Source organism: Lissotriton vulgaris, chromosome 10, assembly GCF_964263255.1.
Source record: "Lissotriton vulgaris chromosome 10, aLisVul1.2, whole genome shotgun sequence".
NCBI classification, from domain to species: domain Eukaryota; kingdom Metazoa; phylum Chordata; class Amphibia; order Caudata; family Salamandridae; genus Lissotriton; species Lissotriton vulgaris.
Genome location: NC_141698.1, coordinates 133,161,877 through 133,188,000, shown reverse-complemented (window position 1 = coordinate 133,188,000; position 26,124 = coordinate 133,161,877). Strand labels below are relative to the sequence as shown.

At 46.6% G+C, this 26,124-nt stretch overlaps 1 protein-coding gene across 2 annotated transcripts in view; it reads left to right on the top strand.

Annotated features, from left to right (window-relative positions):
* FLII (FLII actin remodeling protein) overlaps nucleotides 1–26,124 on the top strand; it is a 241,054-nt gene that overhangs the window by 91,544 nt on the left and 123,386 nt on the right. For both annotated transcript variants that reach the window (XM_086940706.1, XM_086940705.1), the window contains exons 5-8: nucleotides 679–764; nucleotides 2,739–2,900; nucleotides 20,601–20,704; nucleotides 25,070–25,245. In XM_086940706.1, coding sequence (XP_086796832.1) covers nucleotides 679–764; nucleotides 2,739–2,900; nucleotides 20,601–20,704; nucleotides 25,070–25,245 — 528 coding nt within the window. The remainder of the gene's footprint in view (nucleotides 1–678; nucleotides 765–2,738; nucleotides 2,901–20,600; nucleotides 20,705–25,069; nucleotides 25,246–26,124) is intronic.

The window sequence follows — 26,124 nt, the reverse complement described above, 5'->3', positions numbered from 1 at the left end:
GACTTTAGACCTAAAAAAATACAGGGTTCGAAATCTCTTAGCTTTGAATTTCAAAGCTTAATTCTGAATTATCATTGCAGATCCCAATTAATTAATTAGAGAGTAACAAGTGAAATTTGAGGGTGCTGGCAATGCTGATCTCAATTTTCTCAGGTGTAGTACCACTCTCTGAGCATAGGCGCATCCTAGAGCTCATTAGCCTGGCAGTGTGCCCCTCCTCCTCCTTTTCTGATTGGCTCGTTCCTGAGTTATTGGGCTGGGATGTACCTGTGCTCTGGGAGTGATTCTAAACCTGAGAAGATTCTGAGCAGTATCGGCAGCACCCCCAAACTTTACTTGTTATTCTCTACTGAAGAAAGACAACAATCCTGAAACACATGTCTAGAGATACACAGCACTGGCTGCACCAAAAATGGTGAATACTAAAGACTTTCAACTGAAGTGAGTGTTATCATGCACTCATTTACCAAAATGCATCTGGGCTAATTGTCTGTTGATATGCCAAGCTGTGTGCTCCCTCCTCCTTTTGTAATTAGTATCTGAAATTGCAATGCCATGACCACTTTGTTGGGAGTCGGGCTGAATTTACTATTTAGGATGCAAAATATAAATGTCTGAAATATGTCATAAAATTTGTATGTGCATTAAAAGAATTTGCCCCTTGTTCTCTTGCCACAGGACCTAAGTTATAACCAGCTTAGCGAGTGCCCACGGGAGCTGGAAAATGCCAAGAATATGCTGGTCCTCAACCTCAGTCACAACAGGTGAGAGGAGTGGTCGGGCTGGGAAAGAATAAAGAGGAGCTTCAAAAAGAAAATGTAACTTTAGTCTGGGATATTTATGGGCTTTGGAGTGAGTTGGAAAGACTTGTGCATCTGGAAATCAATCCCAATTTAAACTAAGCCACAAAGGAGTAAATGTGTTCGACAGGTAGGGCAGCTTGGGACTTTTATAAACACGTTTGTCTATTTGCAGTTCTGTTTTGAAAGGTATCATAATAATCAACTAGCCACCATGATCGCTCATATTAAAAGACCACTGACTCAAATGTAGCTAACCTGCAAAGTCACATAGACTGCGAAGTCTGGGTCCATCACAATAATTCTGCTTCCAGTCATGTTTGTTTGGCCGTGCATTTGACACAGCAGTTATAATTATTCATTCTCCAATCTCTGATTGAGTCGAAATGCTTGCTAATGCTGAGGCCTTCATCACATAGATTTTTTTAAGGCTATTGGACCATTGGGCACCAGGAAAAAATATATTTGTCAAGTCTGCAGAGGGAAAATCTAAATGTAATTAAGGACGGGAGGCCGAGACTATGGGCCTTTCTCTTTAATTAAACAGTTCCCTAGCCGGAATGAAGTGACATCATAAACTGCAGTGTGATGCAGATGCTGCACAGACTGTAAGCAGGAAAATATCCTCTTGGTGCTCAGTTCTGAGAGCGACTTGGAAACCTTAAGGTCTAAACACCAGCAAGAAGAATTTCAAAGTCTTGAACACTTGAAGAGCTTGAGGGAGGTCTACATTTGGAAAGTCCACGCTTGAGTGATCAAGGCAAGGTTTCAACATTGAGGATCATCCTTGGGTTGTAAGAGCGATAAAGAGTGTATGATGACTCCTGCACCCCACACTTGAGCATACAACGCTACATAAATACCAGTCATCTGATATGGGTCCACCCTTGTTGAAACCAAGCTCCTCAGCCCAACTCCGGCCGTGTTCAACTACATAACCGAACACCCCAGACGCCCATCCAAGCACTGCAGGTCTGATTACACACACCTAAGGCTACAACAGAGCATGTTACAAGGGCAAGAGCTGCATTGTCTTTGCCATTTTGCTTAGAAACAGCAAAAACAGTGGTATTAAGCTTTCTATGAAACATTATTACTAAAACGGAACACACCAGGTGCAGTACCACTCACGCACACCCAACAAATACCAAAAGGCCATACTAATGGCAAAGGACCACTCCAGATCATCACTAACTACAAAGGAAACCCATACCTCCAACTGTTAATCAGAGTCTAATGCCCCTATCACAGTGTAGGTGCCATTGTAGTCGACATTCTGCCAATTACATTTTATCCATGTCAAGAAGGACACATTGCCAGTAGCATAATAAGCAAGATGCCAACAGATCATATAATAGGAACTGGCAAACACTAGTCCTGGTAACACACGTTGTAGGTAACAACACACACACGAATAACATAGAAGCAAGATGCAGGACACTGAGAACTAATACACCACCAGCTGTTTGAACGTAATCTATATCTTCTATGGGAGGGATTGCAGAACTATATTATCTGTTTCGGTGTGTTCAGTAAAAAATGTAGATTTTCTCTGTGCGACTAACACAGTTGTCAGTGCTCTCAGTCACGAGCACCAAATGGACTCGCACTGAGCACTTCTTATAATACAGAGTTGGGTGTTTTGAGGCTGTGGTATAAGTGAAAAATCTAAATTATTGGGAACATCTCTTTCAGTATAATGGTGCTGTCAAAGTTATTTATCTGCTTTGTAGTTAAGAACAACAGTTTTAACTATGTATTCTCTAACTTCTAATTGAACCTTTGGCATTAAGACCAGGGACTTCTACTGTTCTGCTTTTCAGCATACAGAGCATTTGCCATTTTACAAAAAGGTAACGCAGTAGAGAATACTTGAGAGAAGAGGAGTGATGTTTGCTTAGATAATGTATTTCATTGGTGTTTTCATTCTTTGTGCAGCATTGACAACATCCCAAACCAGCTGTTCATCAATCTCACAGACCTGCTGTACTTGGACCTGAGCGACAACAAGCTGGAGAGTTTACCTCCCCAGATGAGGCGCCTGGTTCACCTCCAGACCTTGATCCTGAACAACAACCCCCTTATGCATGCCCAGCTCAGGTAAAGACACAGTTTCAAGTATGAGAAAGGAAGGGGAACCGGTTATATGGATGGGCATTTTACAGAGTATCAACATTTCAAGTTAAAAATCAGAAACCTGTTTACCTCGTGTTATTTTAGCATCCAAAAACAAACATAGCAACTATGATTCCAAGGGGCAAGTGCTGAAAACAGAATTGTACACCAAAACATACCTACTGATAGATTGCCGTACAAGGCAAATAATACCCACTCTCCTGCCATCCTTTCTACCTTCCTTAGCATCATGACTAGGTTAGTCATGCTTTATTCAAAATATGTGCCTCTACTCTTGTCATATAAAGAAAGAAACCATGCACTGCCTGGACTTATAGTACTGTTTGTGAGGGTCTTGTATGTCATCCCTGATGAAACTCAAGGTTTCCTTTGGAAGCGGCTTCAGACCTACTAACGCCATCAATTCTTCTGTGACTGCATTCCATAAGTAACAATTCGAGATCTATCCTATCTCCAGGTTGCCACCATGTTTTCCGTGTGAGAAGAATTTGAACCATTTAAATTCACTGTTTGTAGCATGGGTGCTAGTAGTGTTTGAGGTAGCATCACCAGAAGGCTTTAAATTCTGGGTGTTCTCTGATTAAGGGGATTGTGGTCCTTTTTCGCCCACTTTTACTCCATCAGGTTTCTTACTATGAAATATATGGAAAGAATATGACATATTGTGGCATTAGTGAAGGAACTTTAAAAGAAGTCCCTATTCTTGTACATTTTCAGAAATTCCGTGCCTGTGTGTATTACTTACCATTCTGCTTTTTCAAATGTTTAATCTAGTTACTTTTGCCACATGTGTTTTGAGTGGATGTGTGATCAGGTCTTGTATATAACCGAGACAAAGTACCTCAAATGACCCTTCTCTTGCCCTAGTCTGCCAAATGGAGTCAACGGTCCTATAACTTTGTTGAGAAATCGGGGGGATTACTATATGTTGTGGTTGTTAGTGGAAAGTCTATTTGCAATTTTTATATACCTGTCTCCAAGGGACACATAACATTTTGTAAATATTTTAGTTTGCCTAGGAAAAGGTTTATCCTTATGTTACTCAACGTTCTGAATTTTACACAAGTGCATCCTGTGCTTATGTATTTGCTACTCCTATCGAACAAGCATGTTTTATTTGCTGTCTCAAGCTTCTTACTTGCTGCCTTGAGATCAAGACTATCCAGATCTGGGGGAGGAGCCAAGATGGCGACCGGAGCAGACCTGTAGGCTCCCGGCTCCACCAGCCTTTCTCCGCCGCACCGATGTCCTGGCATATATCCTGGTGAAACTTGATAACGGATTGAGTGCGGCGAGGCGCTGATCTCAGCGGTGTTTTCCCGGACTCTCGACCTGCCCGGCAGCCGGAGATAGCCGCGGCACTGTTTGCAGCCCTGGACCCCGCCTGCACAGTCTCTCTCTGCCGTGCCCCGGAGAACAGCTGGCGGTCGGAATACTCGATCGGCGCTGAAGACCAGAGCACCGGTGGGATCCTCGTGAGGCACTGCCCGTGCTACGCCACCTGCAGCGACTCGAAGCAGGCGGTGAGAAGTGAGCGCTTGCTGCGCTGCGGCACCCCTTCGGAACGGATCCTTTGTTAGGGGCAGACGATATGGGGAGAGGGTCGCTCGGCCATGTTTGCTTGGCTATGATTGCCTGACCCCATGACTCACTACCTGGGTCTGCCGCGGGGCGCCTATTCTGCGGTGTGTGCCTCATTGACACTGTACTTAGTGCTCCTGAAGCATTGAATGGACGCTCGCTTGTGTTACACTTATCCTGGCGATTGCCCCGGAATTTCGCCATAATGGCTTTGCTTGGTGCTTTGTGTTGTGGGGGAGAGCGCCCGCTCCTGCCAATGGCCTGTGCTGCCCCGCCTGAGGTGGGGTCCGAGTTTCAAGCACCTTCCCTGGGAAGTGAGAGGCAGCGGCTACAGCCCACACTTTCTCTCGGAACCATCCTGACTGCCCTGTGCGATCTCCGTGCTGATATGCACCAAGGTTACCGAGTACTGGGAGGCAAACTGGACGACATGGCGTCTGCGCTGCGGCGGGGATGCAGCGCTCTGATCCCGCAAAGCCTCCATTCGTCTCCGCCTGCGCTCCATGGGGATACAGTGCTTCCTCCTGCCTGCTGGACAGATGTGCCCGTTTCCGACTTTATTGGCGCCAGAGACCGTCCGCCTGACAACTCCGCCTGGGATACTTTGTTTCCCCTTTCACCGGAGAGTGCTACATTGTTGGATTTATCATCGCGAGTGCCTTGGGACCTATCCACGACATTGCTGGCTCTATCGACGGCTCCTGAGTTATGCCCTCTGACTTTGTTGTTGAATAACTCATACACTCCTAATGTCTCTGTGGAACTCCCTGTTACAGTCGATGGATTTTCTGGTGACTCTCGACGGCCATTTTGTGTTTCTAAGTCACTTTCATTCTTTCTGTCGCCATATTGTCTCTTTGTTCTACAGTGGGCGGGCCTCTCTCGGGGAGCGTATTTGGGGATGTATCCACGATCGGGCCAGGGCTAGGCTGCTTTTTTATTTTCGGCTTCTTGGCTGGTTGAGCCGGGTTTGGGACTGTTTTTTGCGTCCAGTTTACTCAAACGCTGCGAATAGACATTTCACTCCTGTAATTACATCATTGCTTGCCGATTAATTTGGCCTTGGGGTGGAAGATGTATCTGTGGCTGGAGGGGACCGGGACTGCCTAGAATTGATCCTCCTCCTGTTCTATTTGTCTTTGAGAGTCGATGATTAGGGTGTCCTTTTCTCCCTCTCTATATTTGGATGTTATACCTTTTTCTTTCTCTTCTTCCTTTCTTTCTTTCTCGCTATATTTCGGGTTTATTGGGCGACAGACACACTGCTGGGGGGGGGGGGGAGGCCGTAGCCTCTGCATGCGTGTAGGGTGGGGGGTTAGTAGTTAGTTTCTAGTTATAATTTCTATGGTGCCTTATTTTATTCCTATTGTTGATTTTCTCCTTTTTGGTCTGGGTCCATGTCTAGGTTACTAGGGGATAGGTGGCGGTGGGCATTGGGTGGGACGTTAGGATTGTTATTTTGCTGGATGTTCAACTTGCTGCCATGCTGCCTGGGTGGGACTTGACGGTTGGGTCAATTTCCTGCGTGGTGAATTGTAGCTAATGTCATGCTCCTCCCACATGGATTCTTCTTTTTTGCTTCATCTTCTCTTATGATTTAGAAAAGTACGATTTGATTTAATAGTCGCATAAAAAACTTTAAAATTAACCTTCACTGGCTCTGGGACACGGTATTACAGCAATTATTGTGTAACTCTTCAATGCTTGACTAGGATGATGGGGTAATACTGCGTCGCCGTATTGCTTGCATTGGTGCTTTATATGTTTTGTGGCCGGCCTGATGGTTGTAGGCCTGTATTTGTCCTTCTTTGATGCACAATAAAGGTTTTCAAAAATAAAAAAAAAAAAAAAAGACTATCCAGATCTGAGTAATTTTCCTGTGTTATGTGAGGGATTTCAATTATGCTGTAGTTTTAGTTAAATGTTATCCTTTTTTAACTCTATGTTGATTATCACAAGGAATGTCTTTGTTTTTATAGTTTTATGAAATGTAGGTTTCCTATGATTGTATGTGCTTTTATGGTTTCTTACAACCGAATAAAGATTTATATGATGACGTACCTGTCTTATACAGAACATATAATATTGTCTACATTATTCCAGAGACAACAAAATCAGATACAACCACTGATGAACAGGCATCATATACTTCTCTCCAGTGCTGCTGTTTTTTTTGTTAGTGTCTGATTGATAAAGCAATATTGATGTTTCTTGTCTCGTTTACACCCACCAATTAGGGCAGAGTTATGCAGCATGTAGGCCCAGGGCGGTGGGTTTAGATTTTTCTCCCCCTTTCCGCTCCTCCCTCTATGTGGGAAGTCCATTACCAAAATGATGATGTGGGCCCATTACTGTCCGCACTCTCCATATAAAGCTGCTAAGTTTGCATTTCAAAAAGGTATAAAAATCTTGAGAAGTAGAATTGCCTGGCTTTTTCTGAGCCAAAAGAGGGACATTTTCATAAATTCCTAAACGTCTAGTATTGACTACGTACTATTGGCCTATTACCACCAAAGGCACCTGTTTTGTTGGTCCATTAGCCTTACCCAGATGCGTAGTTCCTCCAGATGACACACTTGAACTGTTTCACAGTAAATAAATAATGCTGCATAGTTGCGAGAATAGAGACCTATCACATCCAGGTAGTCATGTAACCTTCCCACTATGTTAATTATGAAGCTATGTAGGTAAAGGGTCAGGCAGATACAGCTGTGCGGTGACATCCATCCTCCAGTCAGGCAAATCTTCTCCCAGTTTATCATAGCTCCTAGTATTGGACATATGGATAGCTTTGACCTCTATCCACTCAGATAGACCCTTCAGCAACTCACCCCTCCATTCTGGAGGCTTTCTTGTGGTGCCATTTAATATCTTTGTCTCCAAGCTAAACCAACATCAATGGCTCCACCTTCTCCCAGATCTTAATCCCTTTGAGCAGAGGCGAAAGACAACAAAGATACTGCTTAAAGTCCACAGATCTCAATATACCCAAAGCTTTACTTAGTGCCTGATTTATATTTAGACGGAAGGGTTACTCCATCACAACGGTGACAGATATCCATTCAGCCGAAATAAAAATTCCATAATATCCTATGGGATGTATACTTCGGCAGATGGGATATCCGTCACAGTTGTGACGGAGTAACCCACCCGTCGAAATCTAAATCAGTCGACACAGCTATGCAAAATGTTTCAGTTTTTGTGCACCCCGAATCAGGCATAGAAGAAAACTGCTCACTACGGTGACAAGTTGGACATAATGGGTCATTAGATGGTTAACCTAATGGAGTTTGCTAGGTGCTATCTATATCCAGTGAAGAATATTAAATGGAGTGTGTTTAAACCTAGTATTGCAGCATACCTTCTTGACATACACACATGCCTGACCCCCTTTCTTCTCCGTAATCCCCTTAGCACATTCTTATTCATAGTGGATCTTTGGTTTCATGGTTTTCTTGCCTACATGCTTTCAAAGGCATCAATAACATGATTACCCTTAATCAGGTTCAACTTAGCAGTTAGAACATTTGACACCAAGAAGCATTGAGGGACTAGTCACAGGTGCCGTTGGCTGCCTTCATCAGTCACTCATACTGGTGAAAGTTGAGAGGTACCAAGTCAAAGACCTCACGACCCTTCACAAAAGTGCTGTTTGAAAGCTAACCCTTCATTCTAATCAGTTTTCTTGAGGTTTGATAGCTTTCTCTAACCTATGTTGTAAAATGGGGACTAATGTACCTGTGGGTGAGTGTCAAGTCTTCGAATTTTCAGCTGACATAACGGAACACTTTCTCCGCATTTAGAGATCAAACAATTGATCATACTATATAAGACCTCGGTATTATAGCTTATTGGTTGTGTGTAGATAAAGCCTGTGCAGGTGTTTCAAGTAGCCAGAATAACTGTAAAGATTTTAACCTCTGTAAAATGGAGCAAGATGGGTTGGTTTGTATGCTGAAGAATTCAGAAGATTTTTTATCTGGTTTTGTAATAAAGGAGGCTATGGCCTCTGTCGTGATATCTGTAGTTCTTTCCAAATCCCTAATACAATTGACTTGGTCATTCATTTTGAATAGTATTTGTCGTACAAATGTTTTAAAAAAAGGAAACAGTATGGCGCCTTTGCTCACCTGGGGTGGGCCTTCGAATTGACCCTGGCCACAACGGGGTTTAAGTATTTGAATGTGTTTATCTCCCCTGATTCCATGATATCCTGGGCTCGTAATCTTGGCCCGTTGATACAGTGTGAAATTATTTGCCTCATAAGGGCGCAGTGCTATTAGAATAAACCAAGAGTAGGCACTGCCCCTTCAGCATGACACAGTTGGGAGATCCCACTCAGAACTGGCACCTCTAGGATCCAGATTGGATTAAAACATCTCAATGGCCATATCTGGCAAACTATGATGTAAAGCGTGCATGAGTTACATTTTGATGTGCCGCTGAGATCGTATTTAAATATAAATCGAAGATCGGCAATATACGACCCTGTTACATACATTTCGTAACAGAATGTCACACTTACGCCACGCCCGAAGCAAACCACACACACCCGGAATTTAAACCCATAAGGCTGAGCAGCCTACGTACACCACAATACTACCCATATGGATATTGAGGAAACGGAGACGAGTTCGCAAGAAACCACACAGGTAGGAATCGTGCTTCGCAACAGCGGGCACCACGAGTTGAATAATTGCCACTCTATGGTTTAATATATAGGTTGTTTCCTTCACCTCTAGCACAGCCTTGTTAGATTAACCGCTTTTGACGACATACTGGCGTCATCAATCCGCGTAGATATTTCACTGCATACGTGGACATTCTCCGATTGCACTAAGTATAACCTGTCTCGTCACAGCCTTTGACGTATATTACACTCGTTCAAGCTGAACAAACACACTAAGCGTTCACTAATGTACACCAACCTTAATTCACAGTCCCTTTCTTTTTCCGATATCACCAAGCAAAATGAGTCATTAAATTGGTTTAAAAACTACTCTGTACCAAAACAGAAAGGCCTGTCCTTCAAGACACTCCTATTTTTCAGCTCGGCTGCAGGATCTATGTGGGTATGTGCATAACCTTATCACAGTACAGACAAGAAAAGATAAAAACTGCCAATATACCATCACCCATCCCACAAAAATTGTGGAGAAAGAGAGTGAGCACCTCACGGTAGAACCACCAATGGGATTATCTGGCTAGCAAATGCCAGTGTACCCACTTCTCATCATCGGTTGCTCACTCTCAAGAAAGTGGACAGAAAAAGACAGACAACTAGAAGGAAAGGACAAACAACATTTAATGCTCCTTTTCCTCCTTAACAGACAAACAGTACTCAGTTCCGTGCCACAGCGGATAGCAGGTACCACTCGCTGTTTAAGTGTACATATTCACCATGCACCCCTGTGAGAAAAAGAAAAAGTGAATCTCACACATTAAAATTGCAGCCACTCGAGCGTGTTGTGACCGGCTGGGAAACCTCGACCTGTGGCGGGTTTCAATGAAGGATACGTGATATTGATGACACGGATATCCTCCTGAGAAGGGTAGCAGGTATGTAGTAGATATGCAACCCTCAGGTTTAAACAAGATATGAGTGGAATCTAAAAGCGAAAAAACCCCTTTTTTGCCCTGATGAAGTTGCTCAAAGTACAGCAACAAAACATGTTGGTGATTTAGACTCACATGAAACTTGGTTCAGTGTGAGCTGTTTTTAAGTTGGAGCACTCACAGCCCAGAATAAAAGCAGGAGTGGCCAGTGAGTTCTGCGATTTCTTCGCTGTAGGAGAGTCTACAGTTAGTGACCCTATCTCGTGGGAAAGGGCAGTACCCTTAGACCTCTAGGAGGGGGACACTTCTGTCCCGCTCTCATGATGTGATCTGCTGCAAGAGAGTGCATCGCAGACATCGAATGGACCTGCGGACGAGTTGGACAGTGGGTGGGGGGGGGGGCGGGGAGTTAGTTCGGGGGTTCTCTTTCCTGTTTACACTGGCGGGTAGGGGGGGGAGGGAGTTTAGCAAGGAAAAAGAAAAAACGTACACCTTCATTTCTGGTTCCGCAGAACTCGCTTGATGTGTCACACTCATTCTGACAACTGGTGACACCGTCGCCCACAAGGTGACAGCACCGGTAAAGACTCATTCTTGGCTTGCTGGTAGTGCTGTGATATTACGCTGCCGTACCCCCGGGTTGACGGCGTCAGGCTGTGTACATCGGTTAACTTGGTGCTTGACTGTATCCATCATTGTCGCATCGCCGGCCTAAGTGAGTTGTAGGCGGAAGCTGTGTACAATTTGGTCTATGCTAATAAAGGTGTTTAAAAAAAAAAAAAGAGTGCATCGCAGCACCGTTGAGCCATTTGCTGCACTTTGTGGGATGGGTGATGGTATATTGGCAGTTTTTATCTTTTCTTGTCTGTACTGTGACAAAGAGTGACACTTGCACAGAAACTAAAGATCTTTGATATAACAAGGGAAGGGGAGTGATAAGGTTATGCACATACCCACATAGATCCTGCAGCCGAGCTGAAAAAATATGAGTGTCTTGAAGGACAGGCTTTTCTGTTTTGGTACATTGGGAGTGGGGGGCGGCCTGTACCTTTGTTCCCCCTAAGACTCCAAGGAGTTGATGTTAAAAACTACTCTGCCCAAACAAGTAATTTTTTTTAACAGATAGTCGCATTCAGATGTTGTTGGATTGAGACTGTTCCACTCTTACTTTGTTTCAGGGAAGACCCCCTGATGAAGGGCCAGTCCCGAAATGCATAGGGGCAATATGTACTCTGTGATGAATTAACAGAAGACTTGGATATAAATTTCATGTGGTTATGAAACTAATACCTACAAAAAATTTTCAAATGTAGAATTCATTTGCAACTTTGAGAAAAGAACATTTTGAAAAATAAAATCATCTTGAATACTTCAATGTTTGACTGAATTAATGTGGAAAAGCGATTTCTTCGCTGTAGGAGAGTCTACAGTTAGTAACCCTATCTCGTGGGAAAGGGCAGTTCTGTAGTAGGGGATCTCTGTGTATAGTCATAATCTAGTGAATAGTCCCGCCCATGTGCGTGGACCCCGGCAATCAAAAATAATCTCTTATGTTGTCAAAATAATGCAGAAACTGCAAAGACACTTAAGAGAGAATTTAAAGACAAATAATGCAGCCTATATCCACAGGCTACACTGTCCAGTACTTCAACTAGAAAATTCCACCAAAAAACACCACACACAACACAGCCTGCCAGTTTCTACCATAGAGAAACTTGCCTCCCCCAGTCAAAGACTCTGGAATGATAGAGAGGAAGGTAGGGACAGACAAGCCCCATAGGCTGCATTATGTGGCTTAAATAGGATACTGTGCCTTTAAGAGAACTTTCCAGAACTTCTCCCAGTATCCCAGAATGCATAGCAGGTCCCTCTACTTTCAGTTCTTTTTTCCGGCTCCTGCTTACAGGACCCTGGCATTGAGCTCTCCCTTTTTCAAGGGTTTATTGGATATTTTGGCACTTTTGAGTTCTAAAAGTGTTGCAGTTTACTTCTTGGTGTTTCTCTTTCTCCTTGTTGTGCTGTTTTAGGCGTTTTAGGGCTCTAAAATGCCTGGCCTTTTTGATAAGTGCCCAGCATGTGGGAGGAAGAAGGCCAAGAGTGATCCCCATGATGTCTGCATCGTGTGCCTCCCTGAAGATCATGTCCCTGAGGATTGTGTCATCTGCCAGCAGTTTTCTGCTAGGACTCTGAGGGACAGGCTGAAGATCAGGCTTTCTGGCCTTGAGGAGAGGCGTCTGCAGGCTGCAGGTGGGTTGAGGCAGGCTGGGAAGGCTCCCTCTGCCTCTGCTGAGGCCTCTGGGGGGGCTCCCCAGGGGCAGGAAGTCCAGCAAACGGTCCCGGTCTTCGTCGGCGTCGATTGCTTCGACGACGACGTCGAGAGGGATGACGGCGGTGTGCTCTCCTTCTCCCCTGGGCTCCGGGTCGAGAAGACGTGACGGCTCGACGTCGAAGATCATGGAGAAGTCGCCGTCGAAGCCACCGTCGACGTCGTCGTCTTCGTCGAGGTCTTCCTACCGACGCCGAAGGCGAAGTGACAAGCATCGACGCTCGCCGTCGAGGCGACATCGACGCTCGCCGCCGAGGCGACACCATCGATCGTCGTTGAAGCACCGGTCGACGTCGAGGGGCTCCTCGACGTCGAGAGCATCAAGGAGACGGCGACGTTCGTCGTCGAAGACTGAACGCTCGACGTCGAGGAGGCGGCGTACGACGTCGCGGAAGAAGAGGTCGACGTTGAGGAGTCGACGTTCGACGCCGAGGACAAGAGGGTCGACGCCGAGGAGACGGCGGTCGACGCCGGAGTCGAGGAAGCGTCATTCGACGCCAGAAAAGCAACGCTCTGCATCGAGCAGACAGCGGTCAGCGTCTAGGAGTCGGTCAGCCTCTCCAAAACGGCGCAAGAGGGATTATAGTCCCAAAAGTCACGCTGCTTCAAGTGGAGGACGCAAGAGGAAGCGGTCACCTGCTGATGGGGCTGGCTCTCTGCACCCTTCGCCTAAGGGGTCACCGGGCTCGGTGTACTCAGAAGTGTACACACCTTCTCGGCCTAGGACTCAGACTCCTCCTCCGGTTCCTAAGGAGGATCCTCCACCCAAACCTCCACTCCCTTCAGGAGACCCTCCACCACCTCCGGTCACTCCGCATGTGCCCGCCCCGCAACCGAAGGTTCCTCCGCCGAGGTCCACTTCCCTGCCGTCTCTGCCTGTTCCTCCGAAGGGGACCCCTAAACCGAAACCCTGTGAGGAGCCGAGGAAGACACCTCCACGTAAACCGACGGAGCGGCCGCGGGCGGGCAGGTCTTGCTCTCGCTCTAGGAGAAGGGAGAGGTCTCGACGCAGATCATCCACGAGGTCGAGACGCCGCCATAGGAGGCGCGAATCTCGCTCACACACGAGGTCCTCTGGGACCAGGGATTATTCTCCTACCCTATCGGGGTCACCGGACACGAGAGTGTCCCCGATAGATGACCTGGTGGCGTTCCATGACGTCCTTTTAAGGGGCGCTGCGAAGCTGGGCATATCCCTGACGGTGCCTACTCCGAAGACGTCAGTCATTTTTGAGACTTTACATCAAAAACACCTGTCTCGTCCTCTCCTGCCTCTGGTGCCGGGCCTGGAGGAACCGGCTATGGCCCTGTTTCTCACCCCTGCGGTGACGAGGGCGGCTCCATCGAGGTTGCTGAAGAAATACCGGGCTCCGGATTCGGATCCGGCCTTCCTGAGAACGGAACCCCCTCCTGACTCTGTCATTGTGACGGCGGCCCGCAAGCAGCATGCCACCACTCCGTCCTCCACGGTCCCCCCGGATAAGGAGTCCAGGTGGATGGATTCGGCGGGGAGGAAAGTCTGTAGAACCTCCCCTACCTCCATGAAAGCTGCGAGTGCCACGGCGCTGTTGGGCCGATACGACCGCGCCCTCTGGGACTCCCTCGAGAGGTTTGCAGAACATTTACCTCGGGAGAAGCGTGAGGACTTCATGGAAGTGCTGAGTGAGGGGATGCTGGTGGCGAACCAGATTATTAGCGCTGCAGCGGACTCTTCCCTGTTGGCTGCTCACGGATTTTTCCATGGAGTCAACCAACGACTCCACGCATGGCTCCGGCTTACGTCCCTGAAACCGGACGCACAGCAGAGGGTGGCCAACCTACCATTCTCCGGTGAGACCCTCTTCGGCAAGCACGCGGACGATGAGATGGCCCGCATGAAGGCGGAGGCCGAGACGCTAACGGCTGTGGGCTTGGAGAAGCCTAAAGAGACCAAGAAGACGTACCGCCCTTTCACACGGCGGTTCGGCGGGCAAGGCCGAGGACGGGGCCAGGCTTCGGGGCAATCGCAACAGCAACACCAGTTCCGTAAGCCGTTCCAGAAGCGCCAGAAGGGCAGGGGAGGCCAGCAGTCGGCCCCCAGCGCCCAAGGGCCAGGCTGGGTCTAGGCCCTAGGAACCTACTTCCCCCGGATCTGTTACCCACTCCGGTAGGGGGAAGCATTCAATTATTTCTGGCAGAGTGGAGAAAAATTACTCAGGACAAGTGGGTGCTGAATATTGTTTGCAATGGATACAGTCTGCGGTTCACCAGCCCTCCTCCAGTAATTCCCCCGGTCAGCTCGCAGTTTCAGCTGCGCGAGCTTCAGGCGGAAGCGGATATCCTGTTGAGGAAAAGGGCGATAGAAGACGTACCTCTGTCTCAGAGAGGAAGAGGACTGTACTCCAGGTTCTTTCTTGTTCGCAAGAAGGACAAGAACGAGTTCAGGCCCATTCTGGACTTGCGGCAGGCAAACAAATGGATTTGCAGGGAAAAGTTTTGCATGCTGTCGTTGCATCAGATTTACCCTCAGTTGCAACGGGGAGACTGGCTATGCGCTATAGACCTACAGGATGCTTACTTCCATGTGCCCATTGCACACAAACACAGGAAGTTCCTGCGGTTCCAAGTCGGCACCAATCACTATCAATACACAGTACTCCCATTCGGACTGAAGTCTGCGCCGAGAACATTCTCGAAGTGCATGGCAGTGGTAGCAGCACACCTGAGGAAAAACAAGGTGTTTGTCTACCCGTACTTGGACGATTGGTTGATCAAGGCATCCTCCTTCGCGGAAGCGCGAGCACACTTCCAGAAGACGTGCGTTCTTTTGAACAAACTGGGGCTGCACATCAACATGGCCAAGTCTGTCCCGACTCCGGTCCAATGCATACAGTACTTGGGAGCCTCCATCAATACGCTGTCAGCAAGCGTGTCTCCTTCGGAAGAGCGACGATTATCACTCCTTCGGAAGGCTCAGGCTCTTATGACAACTCCATCTACAACAGTGAGGACGGTGTCTTCTCTACTGGGATCGATGGCCTCTTGTATCTTCCTGACGCCACACGCACGGCTGCACATGAGACCGCTGCAGGAGTGCTTGGAGGACCAGTGGGATCAGAGGAAAGGATCTTGGGACGACAAGATTCGACTGTCGCTGCATGCTCTTCAGTCTCTGAAGTGGTGGTGTTCGGCGGAGAATCTCCTCAGAGGGGTTCCCTTTCACAAGGACATTCCCACGCAGACTGTCGTGACGGATGCTTCTCTCCTGGGATGGGGAGCGCACTCCGGGACTCTACAGATTCAAGGTACATGGTCGCCGATGGAGGCCACGTATCACATCAATTTCCTGGAACTCAGGGCTGTTCACTTGGCGCTGAAGGCCTTTCTTCCGTCCTTCCAGACCAACTCTCTGCTTGTACAGACTGACAATACCACCACGATGTATTACCTCAACAAGCAGGGGGGCTCGAGATCACGCACTCTGTCACAGGAGGCGCAGACGATCTGGCACTGGCTCCTAGCCAGAGGACTGACGATAACGGCCACCGATCTACCAGGTGTGCAGAATGTTCAGGCAGACGCACTGAGCAGACTGGTTCAGGAAAACCACGAATGGGTCATAAACGACGAAGTACTAGGAGAAGTCTTCGCAAGGTGGGGAACTCCAGACGTAGATTTGTTCGCCACCGCCGAAAACAGCAAGTGCAGAGACTTCGCCTCCAGGTACTTCCAGCAAGGGACGCTGGGGAATGCGTTATGGATCAACTGGACGAACAGCTTTCTGTACGCCTTTCCTCCCATTCCCCTGATTCCGGCGGTGCTCATCAAGCTGGCCCGGTCCAGGGCTCGGATGATACTCATCGCCCCGGAGTGGCCCAGGCAGTGGTGGTTCACGGACCTACTTCACCGGTCTCTCCTTCCTCACACTCGGTTGCCGTGCAGGCCGGACCTTCTCACGAAGTTCGGGGGACGGATGTTACACCCCAACCTCTCGTCTTTGAGTTTGGCGGCATGGCTCCTGAGATAGTGCAATATGGCCATCTGAATCTGCCCGATGATTGCATGGACATACTGAAGGAGTCTAAAAGACCTTCCACTCGGACTTCTTAGGCTTACAAGTGGAAGAGGTTTTGTATCTGGTGCCAGTCTAAGAACCATGACCCTACGACCTGTAAGGAAGATGTCATCCTCCCTTACCTTTTACACTTGGCGCAGTCTGGCCTTAATGTGCATTCCATTAAGGTTCATCTGGCTGCATTGTCGGCCTACAGGAAATGCCCTTCACAGACTTCCTTTTTCCAGATCCCTGTGATCAAAGACTTTCTGGAAGGGTTGAAGAAAGTATTCCCTCCTGTCAGGCTTCCCTCGCCTTCATGGGAATTGAATGTGGTGCTGTCCAGGTTGATGGAGGAACCTTTTGAACCTATTCATAAGGCTTCGCTGCAGCACCTGTCCTGGAAGGCGGCGTTCCTCGTGGCCATTACATCGGCCCGCAGGGTGAGTGAAATTCAGGCATTGTGTTGTAATGAACCTTATACTGTATTTCATGCTGCTAAGGTTGTTATGCGTACTCACCCTAAATTTCTTCCCAAGGTTATTTCTGATTTTCATGTCAACCAGACCATAACTTTGCCTACGTTTTTTCAGAACCCTTCATCCCCAGCGGAGAGGCCTCTCCATTCCCTGGATGTTAGGAGGGTGTTGAAATTTTATCTGGATAAAACCAAAGATATTCGTAGGTCTGACCAGTTGTTCATCAATTATGGATCGATCAGGACGGGTCTTGCGACCTCTAAGCAGTCCATCTCTAGGTGGATTGTGTCCTGCATACAATTGTGTTATCAAAAGGCTAATAAGACCTTAGGAGGTAAGCCTAAGGCTCATTCCACCAGGGGCAAAGCTGCCACGACGGCTCTGCTCCGTAACGTGCCGATTGCTGAAATCTGCAAGGCAGCCACTTGGAAGTCGGTTCATACCTTTGCTAAGCATTAATGCCTGGATACTGACGCCAGGGCAGACGCTCAGGTTGGGCAGGCTTCGCTGCGGAATTTGTTCGCACAGTAGTGGCGTTAAGTGTTTGTTCTCCACCGCCGCTTTGGTGTAGGGATGGGCTTGCCATTCTATTCACTAGATTATGACTATACACAGAGATCCCCTACTACAGAAGGAGTCGTTTCTGTCCTGTAACTCCAGTTCTGTAGTAGGGGTATCTCTGTTATAGTCATAAGCGCCCGCCCTCCTCCCCGGTGGAGATATTTCATCATGTAAGGAATGCGACCGGTCTGGCGTGCTTCGCCTTCAAAAAGAACTGAAAGTAGAGGGACCTGCTATGCATTCTGGGATACTGGGAGAAGTTCTGGAAAGTTCTCTTAAAGGCACAGTATCCTATTTAAGCCACATAATGGCAGCCTATGGGGCTTGTCTGTCCCTACCTTCCTCTCTATCATTCCAGAGTCTTTGACTGGGGGAGGCAAGTTTCTCTATGGTAGAAACTGGCAGGCTGTGTTGTGTGTGGTGTTTTTTGGTGGAATTTTCTAGTTGAAGTACTGGACAGTGTAGCCTGTGGATATAGGCTGCATTATTTGTCTTTAAATTCTCTCTTAAGTGTCTTTGCAGTTTCTGCATTATTTTGACAATTTAAGAGATTATTTTTGATTGCCGGGGTCCACGCACATGGGCGGGACTATTCACTAGATTATGACTATAACGGAGATACCCCTACTACAGAACTGGAGTTACAGGACAGAAACTACTCCTACCCTTGGACCTCTAGGAGGGGGGCACTTCTGTCCCGCTCTCATGATGTGATCTGCTGCAAGAGAGTGCATCGCAGCACTGTTGAGCCATTTGCTGCACTGGCAAGCCTTGGCCCATGCATCACACGTGCTGTTCTTAGCATAGGCCTGCAGATCCTAAACTGCAACCCTCTGACGTCAGCATAGTCTCCTGGCAACAGAGAATGAGGAATGTCAACCACTGCAGGGGTTTCCTGGAAAGCTGGCAGGAAAGCCACACCACCTCCAAGGTGGCATCCAAAGACTAGGGTACTGGGGGGGGTAAGGTTAACCCTTCCAATGAGCACTGGAAGCACAGGAACAATTACAAGTGAGCAGTAGTGTTTCACGTCCTCTGGTAGCAGGCTGCGTATGCGTTTATCAGGGGGAAGGTGGGACGGCGCAAGGCCGGAGCGGCGATCAAACCGGAGCAGAGTGAGCCTGCCGGAGGAAAGAAGGCTCTGCCTGCGCTGTGCTCAAGGAGCTGAGAGAGGAGCCTGCAGTGCCAGTGCTAAGACAACAGTGGCTATGCATGCATTAAGGAGCGTTTACAAAAGGGAGAGAGTAAAAACAACGCACGTGAAAGGCGTTTTAAATCTACGAAAAAAGTAGTCCCAAAAACACTTCCTAAAGGGGACAAGTGAAAGGCTACAAGTAATGGGACGGTGCTCTGTGGGAGGGAGCAACCCACGTAAAGGAAGGACAAATAGGTATGGTTAGCCACTTGGAAACAAGCGTTTTTAAAGGGCACTCGAAGAGAAAAATGAAAAACAATGGGCGAGCTGTAAGCCCCAAAGTATTTAGAACATGTCTCGAAGAGACAGTGCAAGCGCTGCCTAGGTTCGACCTAAAAAGCTTCACAATAAAGACAAAAAGGTCAGATAGCAATTTTGTTATTATAAAGGGAATGATGGAGTATGAGGGAAGAACCACAATCCAGGTAAGTAAAACCGTGGAACCTTGATCAGGTGAGAATTATTTTTAGATTCTGGATGTCCAGCTCGAATAAGATTGAGCCACTGTGCACTTGATTTTTTAAACCTGGTATTAGCTCATTTTTTTGTGTTGCTTATTTTCTAAAACTGTAGCCATCAGAGCTTTCAAGATCCAAACCTCTGCAGGATCTGGCTGTAACCTGTGGAGGCTTTGATACATAAATGGTAGACTTCTCAGATGCGCAAACAAATGCATAATATAAGCCGGTGGTTTCCGGTGCTCTGCACCCGCACTCATTTGTCAACACAGCACTTATAATAGTCTGGCACATGGTGGCGTTGTTTTTCTAATTTAGAGACCAGCACAGCAGCAGTTGTTTTTTAAATGTTATATACTTTAAAAATGACTAATACCTGCCACCACAGCCATACTTATAGTTTTGTAGCCCTGGAATAGTCAGAATTGTCACACTTGTAGGAGTGTGATGGTTTGCAGTTATGCTGTTCCAGTAATTGGCAGCACTAACAGCAGCAATGGGTGGTGCAAACTGAAGTAGTCTTCTGATGAAGGCCCTGCCGCTTCTATTTTTTACAAATTAAGCACTGGGGCAAATACTAGGAGGCGGAGGCTCAGGTCCTCTTTTAGGGATGGATGGTTTTCCCTTCCAGCTGTAATAGCACAGATTAAAGCTGCTTTTCTTGTCCAGTGGCCAATAGTGCTGCAGAAGACTGCAGTTTCACGGGTAGCCTTTAGTTATCTTTGAAACTGCATTGTCACTCATCAGCATGTATGCAAACATCCCCTGTAGAGTGCCATGGAGTTTCCTTGAGTGAGTTGAAAAAGCAATAGAGCAAGCATGCAGACTATGGTGTGGATACTGGCACAGATATGGTGCTTCATATACCTGTAATAGGTTCTATTCTGTGCATGGGAACCAGTATTGCCATTTTGGTATTCATAGTAATACTGGTATGCCAAAGGTGCTTCACATAGTGCCATACAAGAATGTTAATGCTTCTTTACTTTGTGGTTAAATGTGGTTACATCTGAACGCTTGTATAGCAGCAGTGGTTCACATGTAGTTAGTATACATGAATACTGGTGCTCTTCTACGAAAGAGGGCATCTAATGAAAAATAACTAGTCAATAGATGTTGAAAAACAAATTGTCCTTCTGCTGATGTGGATTGTTGGGTATTAAAATGCCTTTTATAGACCAGCTCCCATAGGAAATAACATTTGCATGTCTGGTATTTTTATACTTCACTGTTTATGTGCCATTTTCTTCAACAAAAGCATAGAAGTCAAGATGTGTGGTTATTTCTCAGCAGTAATGGACTTTCTAAGCATTATTTTGCTTATTTTCACACAAGGATCTTGGGAAAATAGTATATTCCAGAGTCTGTTGCTTCTTTGTGTCAGTTTTAAAACCTAAAACAAGTGTGTTTCTTGCTCCCAGTGACTAGTCCCAAGTGAAGATGCATTTGAAGTTTTCCTTTTCCTTTTTTTACAGACAGCTTCCTGCAATGACTGCCCTGCAAACCCTTCACCTTAAGAACACACAACGCACTCAGAGCAACTTACCTACCAGCCTAGAAGGCCTAAATAACTTGTCAGGTAGATTTCTAACAGACTCTAGCAAAAAAGGCATTTTTAAGGGTGTGAGCAGCTTGAAAACTCAAACCTGTACACCTTTGTACACAATCTGTTTTAGAGTTGCTTCTATTTGCTTAGCTGTTCATTGATGGGTTATTGAACCCTTGTTAGGGATTAGGAATTCTAAAATTATTCTTTCGCTGAATTGTGAATGTGGTGAATGGATGAAATAGAACTCTGCTGCTCTTACAGAAAGAAAGTGATGTAGCCAGCTAACATTCATGGCTATTTTCCTGCTGGTAATGCAGGGCTGTGCCTGCTGGTCTAGTATGTTGATAACTTCCCCAAACCTTGCCTTTGTTTTACAACCGTATGTTTTAGTTGCAAGTTGAAATTTGAAAACATATATGTAGGAAGCTGACTCTTTATATAGTGGACTAAAATAAGATACAATGTGTAAAGAGTCCAAGCAAACCCCAACTGGTTTACAGGGGATCAAATGACACCCCAAATGGTTTTGTGGTAGTGTGGGCGAGTAGTTAAGCATATCAGAGGGTAGTGCTAAGCATTTATTGCACACATAAAGGCAGTAAACGAGACACACACTCAATAAAGAAATTCAATGCCAATTTATAAAAATAACACATACTGTTATATGAATTTAGATACCAGGTTCATCGGAATTTGGTAAATTCTTTTCCAGTTATGAATTTTTACAGTTTTCAAAAGTTGACAGTGGAATTCTTGGGAAGCCGTACTATTATCCTATGGGGGGAAACATGTACTGCATTTGGGCACTTAATAGCAACATACCAGACAGTTTTCCTAGACTTAAGGTGAGTATGTGGCTTGGTCCAAGACCACACCAGTAGATCACTTGGGAGGCTCTGGGACATCCGGGTGCAGAGGTATGTTACGGCTTTGGGCGTCCCATTCACTTTAATGGGGAACGGTCCTGTCGGAAAGAGGCTGCAAGCTGGGACTGAGGGCCAGTCTGGAGGAACCCACAGGGGAGCTCGACCCTTTAGATGCTCAGACACGTAGGGACACAGTTTGTCCACTTCTTCTCGGGCTGTGGATCTCTGGTACTGTGGTATCTTTTGGTGTTTGTTTCAGTGTTGAGTTCGGTTGGAGGGGGCCTTCAGCAAGAGGCTGCAGGCGGCGACTGGAAGTCCAGTCTGGCCAGACCCAAGGATGGGCTTGACTCTTGTGAGCCTCGGGGCCCTGTGGGCACCATCACCTCCTCCGAACTCGGGCTTTGGAACGCTGATGCAGAAGTGCTTTGAGGGGTCGGTGGCTGCGGTCAGGTACTCAGTCTTTGTCTTGGTTTCTGCTGAAGAGGGGGCAAACAGGACAGCTGGGCCACTCATGATGTGGGTCTCGGTGTCCCTGAAGTCTCCCAATGTGCAGGTCAGTTTTCCTCCGCATTGGTGTCCGAATTGGACATAACAAGCCTTGGTTGCTGCAAAGGGGCCAGTACTCTAGGTATTGGTGTCATGCGGCTTCGGTCGGTATTGGTGTTCCTACACTTAGAGGGAGGACCGATCTGACCTGTAGGAGCACGGCTACTTCTTCCCTGGGGGCTGCTGTGTCAGTAGTCTAGGGGAGCGGCAGGTTGGTGACTCGGGTCTTGTTTCTTTGGTCCGTGTGGCTGTAAGGGAGTAGCTCCTCTACTCCAAGGGAGTTTCTTTGGCAATTGGCGAAGAACTGGCAGCCCTCCAGGTTTCATGAAGTCTGCACAGTGGCTGTATGAGTTAGTTGCTTAACGAGGGTCAGGAGCAGCAGGCAGGCTGGCAGGGTTGGCAGACGACTTTGTCCTCTCTTCCTTTTGTGTCAGTCAAAAATCTGAAGTCTTGTTATCAGGAGGTCCCCTAAATACTTAATTATGGGGTGTTAAGGGGAGTGAGGGTAGTAGCTGATGGGCTACCTATTGGCTACTACCCCTGGGGTCACTACACCCCCTAGATGACCACTTCCATTTTCGGGAGTGGACATCAATCTGTCCCAGAATTTCTAATTCCACCACACACAAGTTGGTGGATTTTCTAACTTTGTGTTCCCTTCACGCTGTTTACCCTATCGATGTGTCCATCCTGGCAGTGCAACACACTGCCCGCATAGCTCATTTTCCCACTTGTCCTGGTACCAGATGGGCCCAGGCCAGGGGGTGGAATTTCCCCCATCTGTGGAAGCCTTGGGTCGCATGTCAAAAGCGGCAGAGCCTTTGAGGCCTCCTGCCTTGATATGCAGATCACCAGTCATCCTGCTTGAAGGAGGTGCAAACACCTCCCACCAGAGAAAGCATTGTTTCTGTCCTCTGAGACTGGCGCTCTCACCTCCTAGGGGGTACCAGTCAGCCAGCACACTAGAGGACTAGTTGGGTTCAGGGGGTACCTCTAAGGTACCCTCTGGGTGCATGTATTAATAAATCCATCACTGTAATCAGTGTGTGTTTATTAATAAGAGTTGTTTGCTACCAAACACCATGTGAAGCCATCTTCTAGGCTCTTCCTTCCTCTACTGCTCTTTGCACCATCTCAAACCTCGTTTACCATTCACATCTCCCAAATAAGCTTTTCTAAACCCTTCCTTCGTGCATCCCTCCAAGACTGTTATGATACATCATCTTTTCTCTCTAATCCACTTGTAGAGACTCTCCCCCCCCCATCTCTCCTTTACTCATCCCAAACTTCCTACTCCTACCATCTCCAAAGAAACACTTTCTAGACCCGCCCCTCCACTAATCTTTTAATCCAACTAACAGACTCACATGTCCACAGCTCAAATTAATTTCATATTTTGGATCCAGAGTAGCGTGCTACTCACCAAAAAGCTATTTAACTCCTCGTTAGGGGTAATAACCTCTATATAAATGGAATTACAATTACAATGTAGCTGGGTAACTCTTTTTGACCAGTAACCAGTAGGTACATTAAGAGGGCTTCCCTGCTCACATGCTATATCAAGTAATAGAACTAGCCATCACAGGGGCTTAGTTGCTCATGAAGATATGCCCTCTCATAAAATATAATTCACCCTGCCTTAGGGCTCAAACAACTTCTGTAGGGGTGACTTACATACATGTAAATGTAAATGTATTTGAGCTTGTAAAGCACACTGCTACCCGTCCATAGGTCTCCTGGCGCTGTATAACTCTGGGGAACCAGTCCTGGCTTTACCTGTGGGATGGTACCTGCTGGGAGTCCCCAAGGTGGAGCCAGGCATCCCCGGAATTGATGGGGCCGTTGTGGAGATGAGGCAAGCTAATGCTCAGAGTTGCCGAGTGGAACCCCTGATTAGAGTAAGCACCGAAGCGAGAATTATCGAGTCCGCTGACCAAAGTCCACGACCCTGCCGCGTCGGGAATTGAACCCTGGTCCCGGGCCGGCTTCTGCTCTCGGGTCTGCCGCCTCTAACCAGTGAGCCACACTCCTCCACATACATTAGATGCAGTTACTTTGGAATGACACACATGAGTTTGTCATCTCATGTTTTCACTCTTGGTTTGCACCATGTCATGCAGGCTGCAATGGCAATATGTGCGGATATTATATGTGGTTCCCTTACGGTGGCATAAGATATGCTTGGCGACCCTCTTCAACAACCATGCCTTAGGTACCTCGGGTGTCATATACTAGGGACGTACAGGGGTGCTAAAGTCCTTAGCCAATTGTAGAACAATTAGACTTCACATTGTTTTAGGGAAGGAGCCTTTGTACTGAGGTCTGGTTAGCAAGCCTCAATGCAAATCAGCATCTCTGAGCTAAAAAGGGGGCAAAGTGTGGGGTTAGGGGGCAACTGCAACAAAAGCCCAGTTTCTTACAGAAAACATAGTTGGCTTTTGTGTGGAGCATTGTGAGGAACTTGCTACCCTGCCTCACACGTTAATACCCTACCCAGACGGATTATTCAGTGTTTGCTTATAGGCCCTTGGGCGCAGGACCACCATCAATATATCAATGGTATTAAGAAGTACCACAGTTCTGATGGTCTTTACCTTAGCCTGATTGGGTATGTGAGAAGCAATCACTTAACCCTGCATGACTTTCCTCAATTTCCACACTTTCCTGACTTTCAGTAATGGGTTTATCATTCAATGCCATCCTGTTTTCACTCTTTCTGAATCGCAACCCTCCTACAGGTAGTAACTTTGAGTTGCATCTTCCTATCGGACGTATTTTACAAGATAGTAATTTGTTTCAGTAAATCTGATTTTGTGTAGTGTTCTGGGATATATATTTAACCACTATATTACATGATCACTTAAGTTATAAATTATTCAAATCTCTTGTATTTAAGAATCAAATCAAAATAATGCTTACTATGCAGACTGTGAAGGCTAAATTCCTCACTTGGTGTCTCTACTTTCTTTCCTCCCTTCATCAGATGTGGATCTGTCCGCGAATGACCTGACGCGAGTGCCAGAATGCCTTTACACTCTTTCTAGCCTGAAGCGCCTCAACCTGAGTGGCAATCAGATCTCTGAACTGTCTCTCTGCATCGACCAATGGACCCAGCTGGAGACTCTCAATCTCTCCCGCAACCTGCTTACTTCTTTGCCAGTATGTGCCCATACCCTATTTTTGAGCTAAATTATATAGAACCGCTTTGGGTCCTGGGTTAGTAAGCAATGTTGCTGCCTCGTCAATGGAAATGTCAAAAATCCTTTTGTGGCTGAAAAAGAAAGGCGAAAGAGACAGTTGTGTTTTCTTTTTTTAACACCTTCTGCAGATAATAAGGGTTGATTTGATGACCATCCTATATAATAATTAAGTTTGTGTACTCGATCCTCCCTTAGATAGGGAGCCACTGACGCCAGTGTGTGTTGGTGTTCTGTTGACACAGCTATGCTCCCAGTGGCTCTCAACTTTTGAATTCAGGTGACCCCCAAATAATCTTTACTGGAAGCCTGCACTTCCCCCTCCCTCCCCTGAATCATTATTGGAATCCAGGGACACCCCTCAGTGAGTAATCACTGCTAGCAGATGGCCCTAGCCTTAGCATTAACGATGATTTGAACTGAAAAACAATACACACAAAAAATTGAACAAAATATTCATACAAATACACAAATTATGACACTCTTTATTTAATTCCCAAACCCATATAAATAAAAATAGTCATTTTAATACGGGGCTTTTCTATATTCAATTGAGGGAATTCATCATCCATATCCTATTCTGTTTGGTGCACTTGCTCTACTCCTAAAACTCAATCTGAGGATACTAATGACATTTTTAGTGTCCAACTTCAAATTCCTTCATATTTTCAGTACATTTTAAAAATTGCAATTATAGATTTAGCTTCTTCATTTATTAATCTGTTAATATTTTCCATATAGTCGCAGACCCCTTGACTGTGCTTTGCGGACTCCCAGGGGTCCCCGTACCACAGATTGGGAACCACTGCCATAGAGACTTTGGGTCACTGAGTAGCTCATG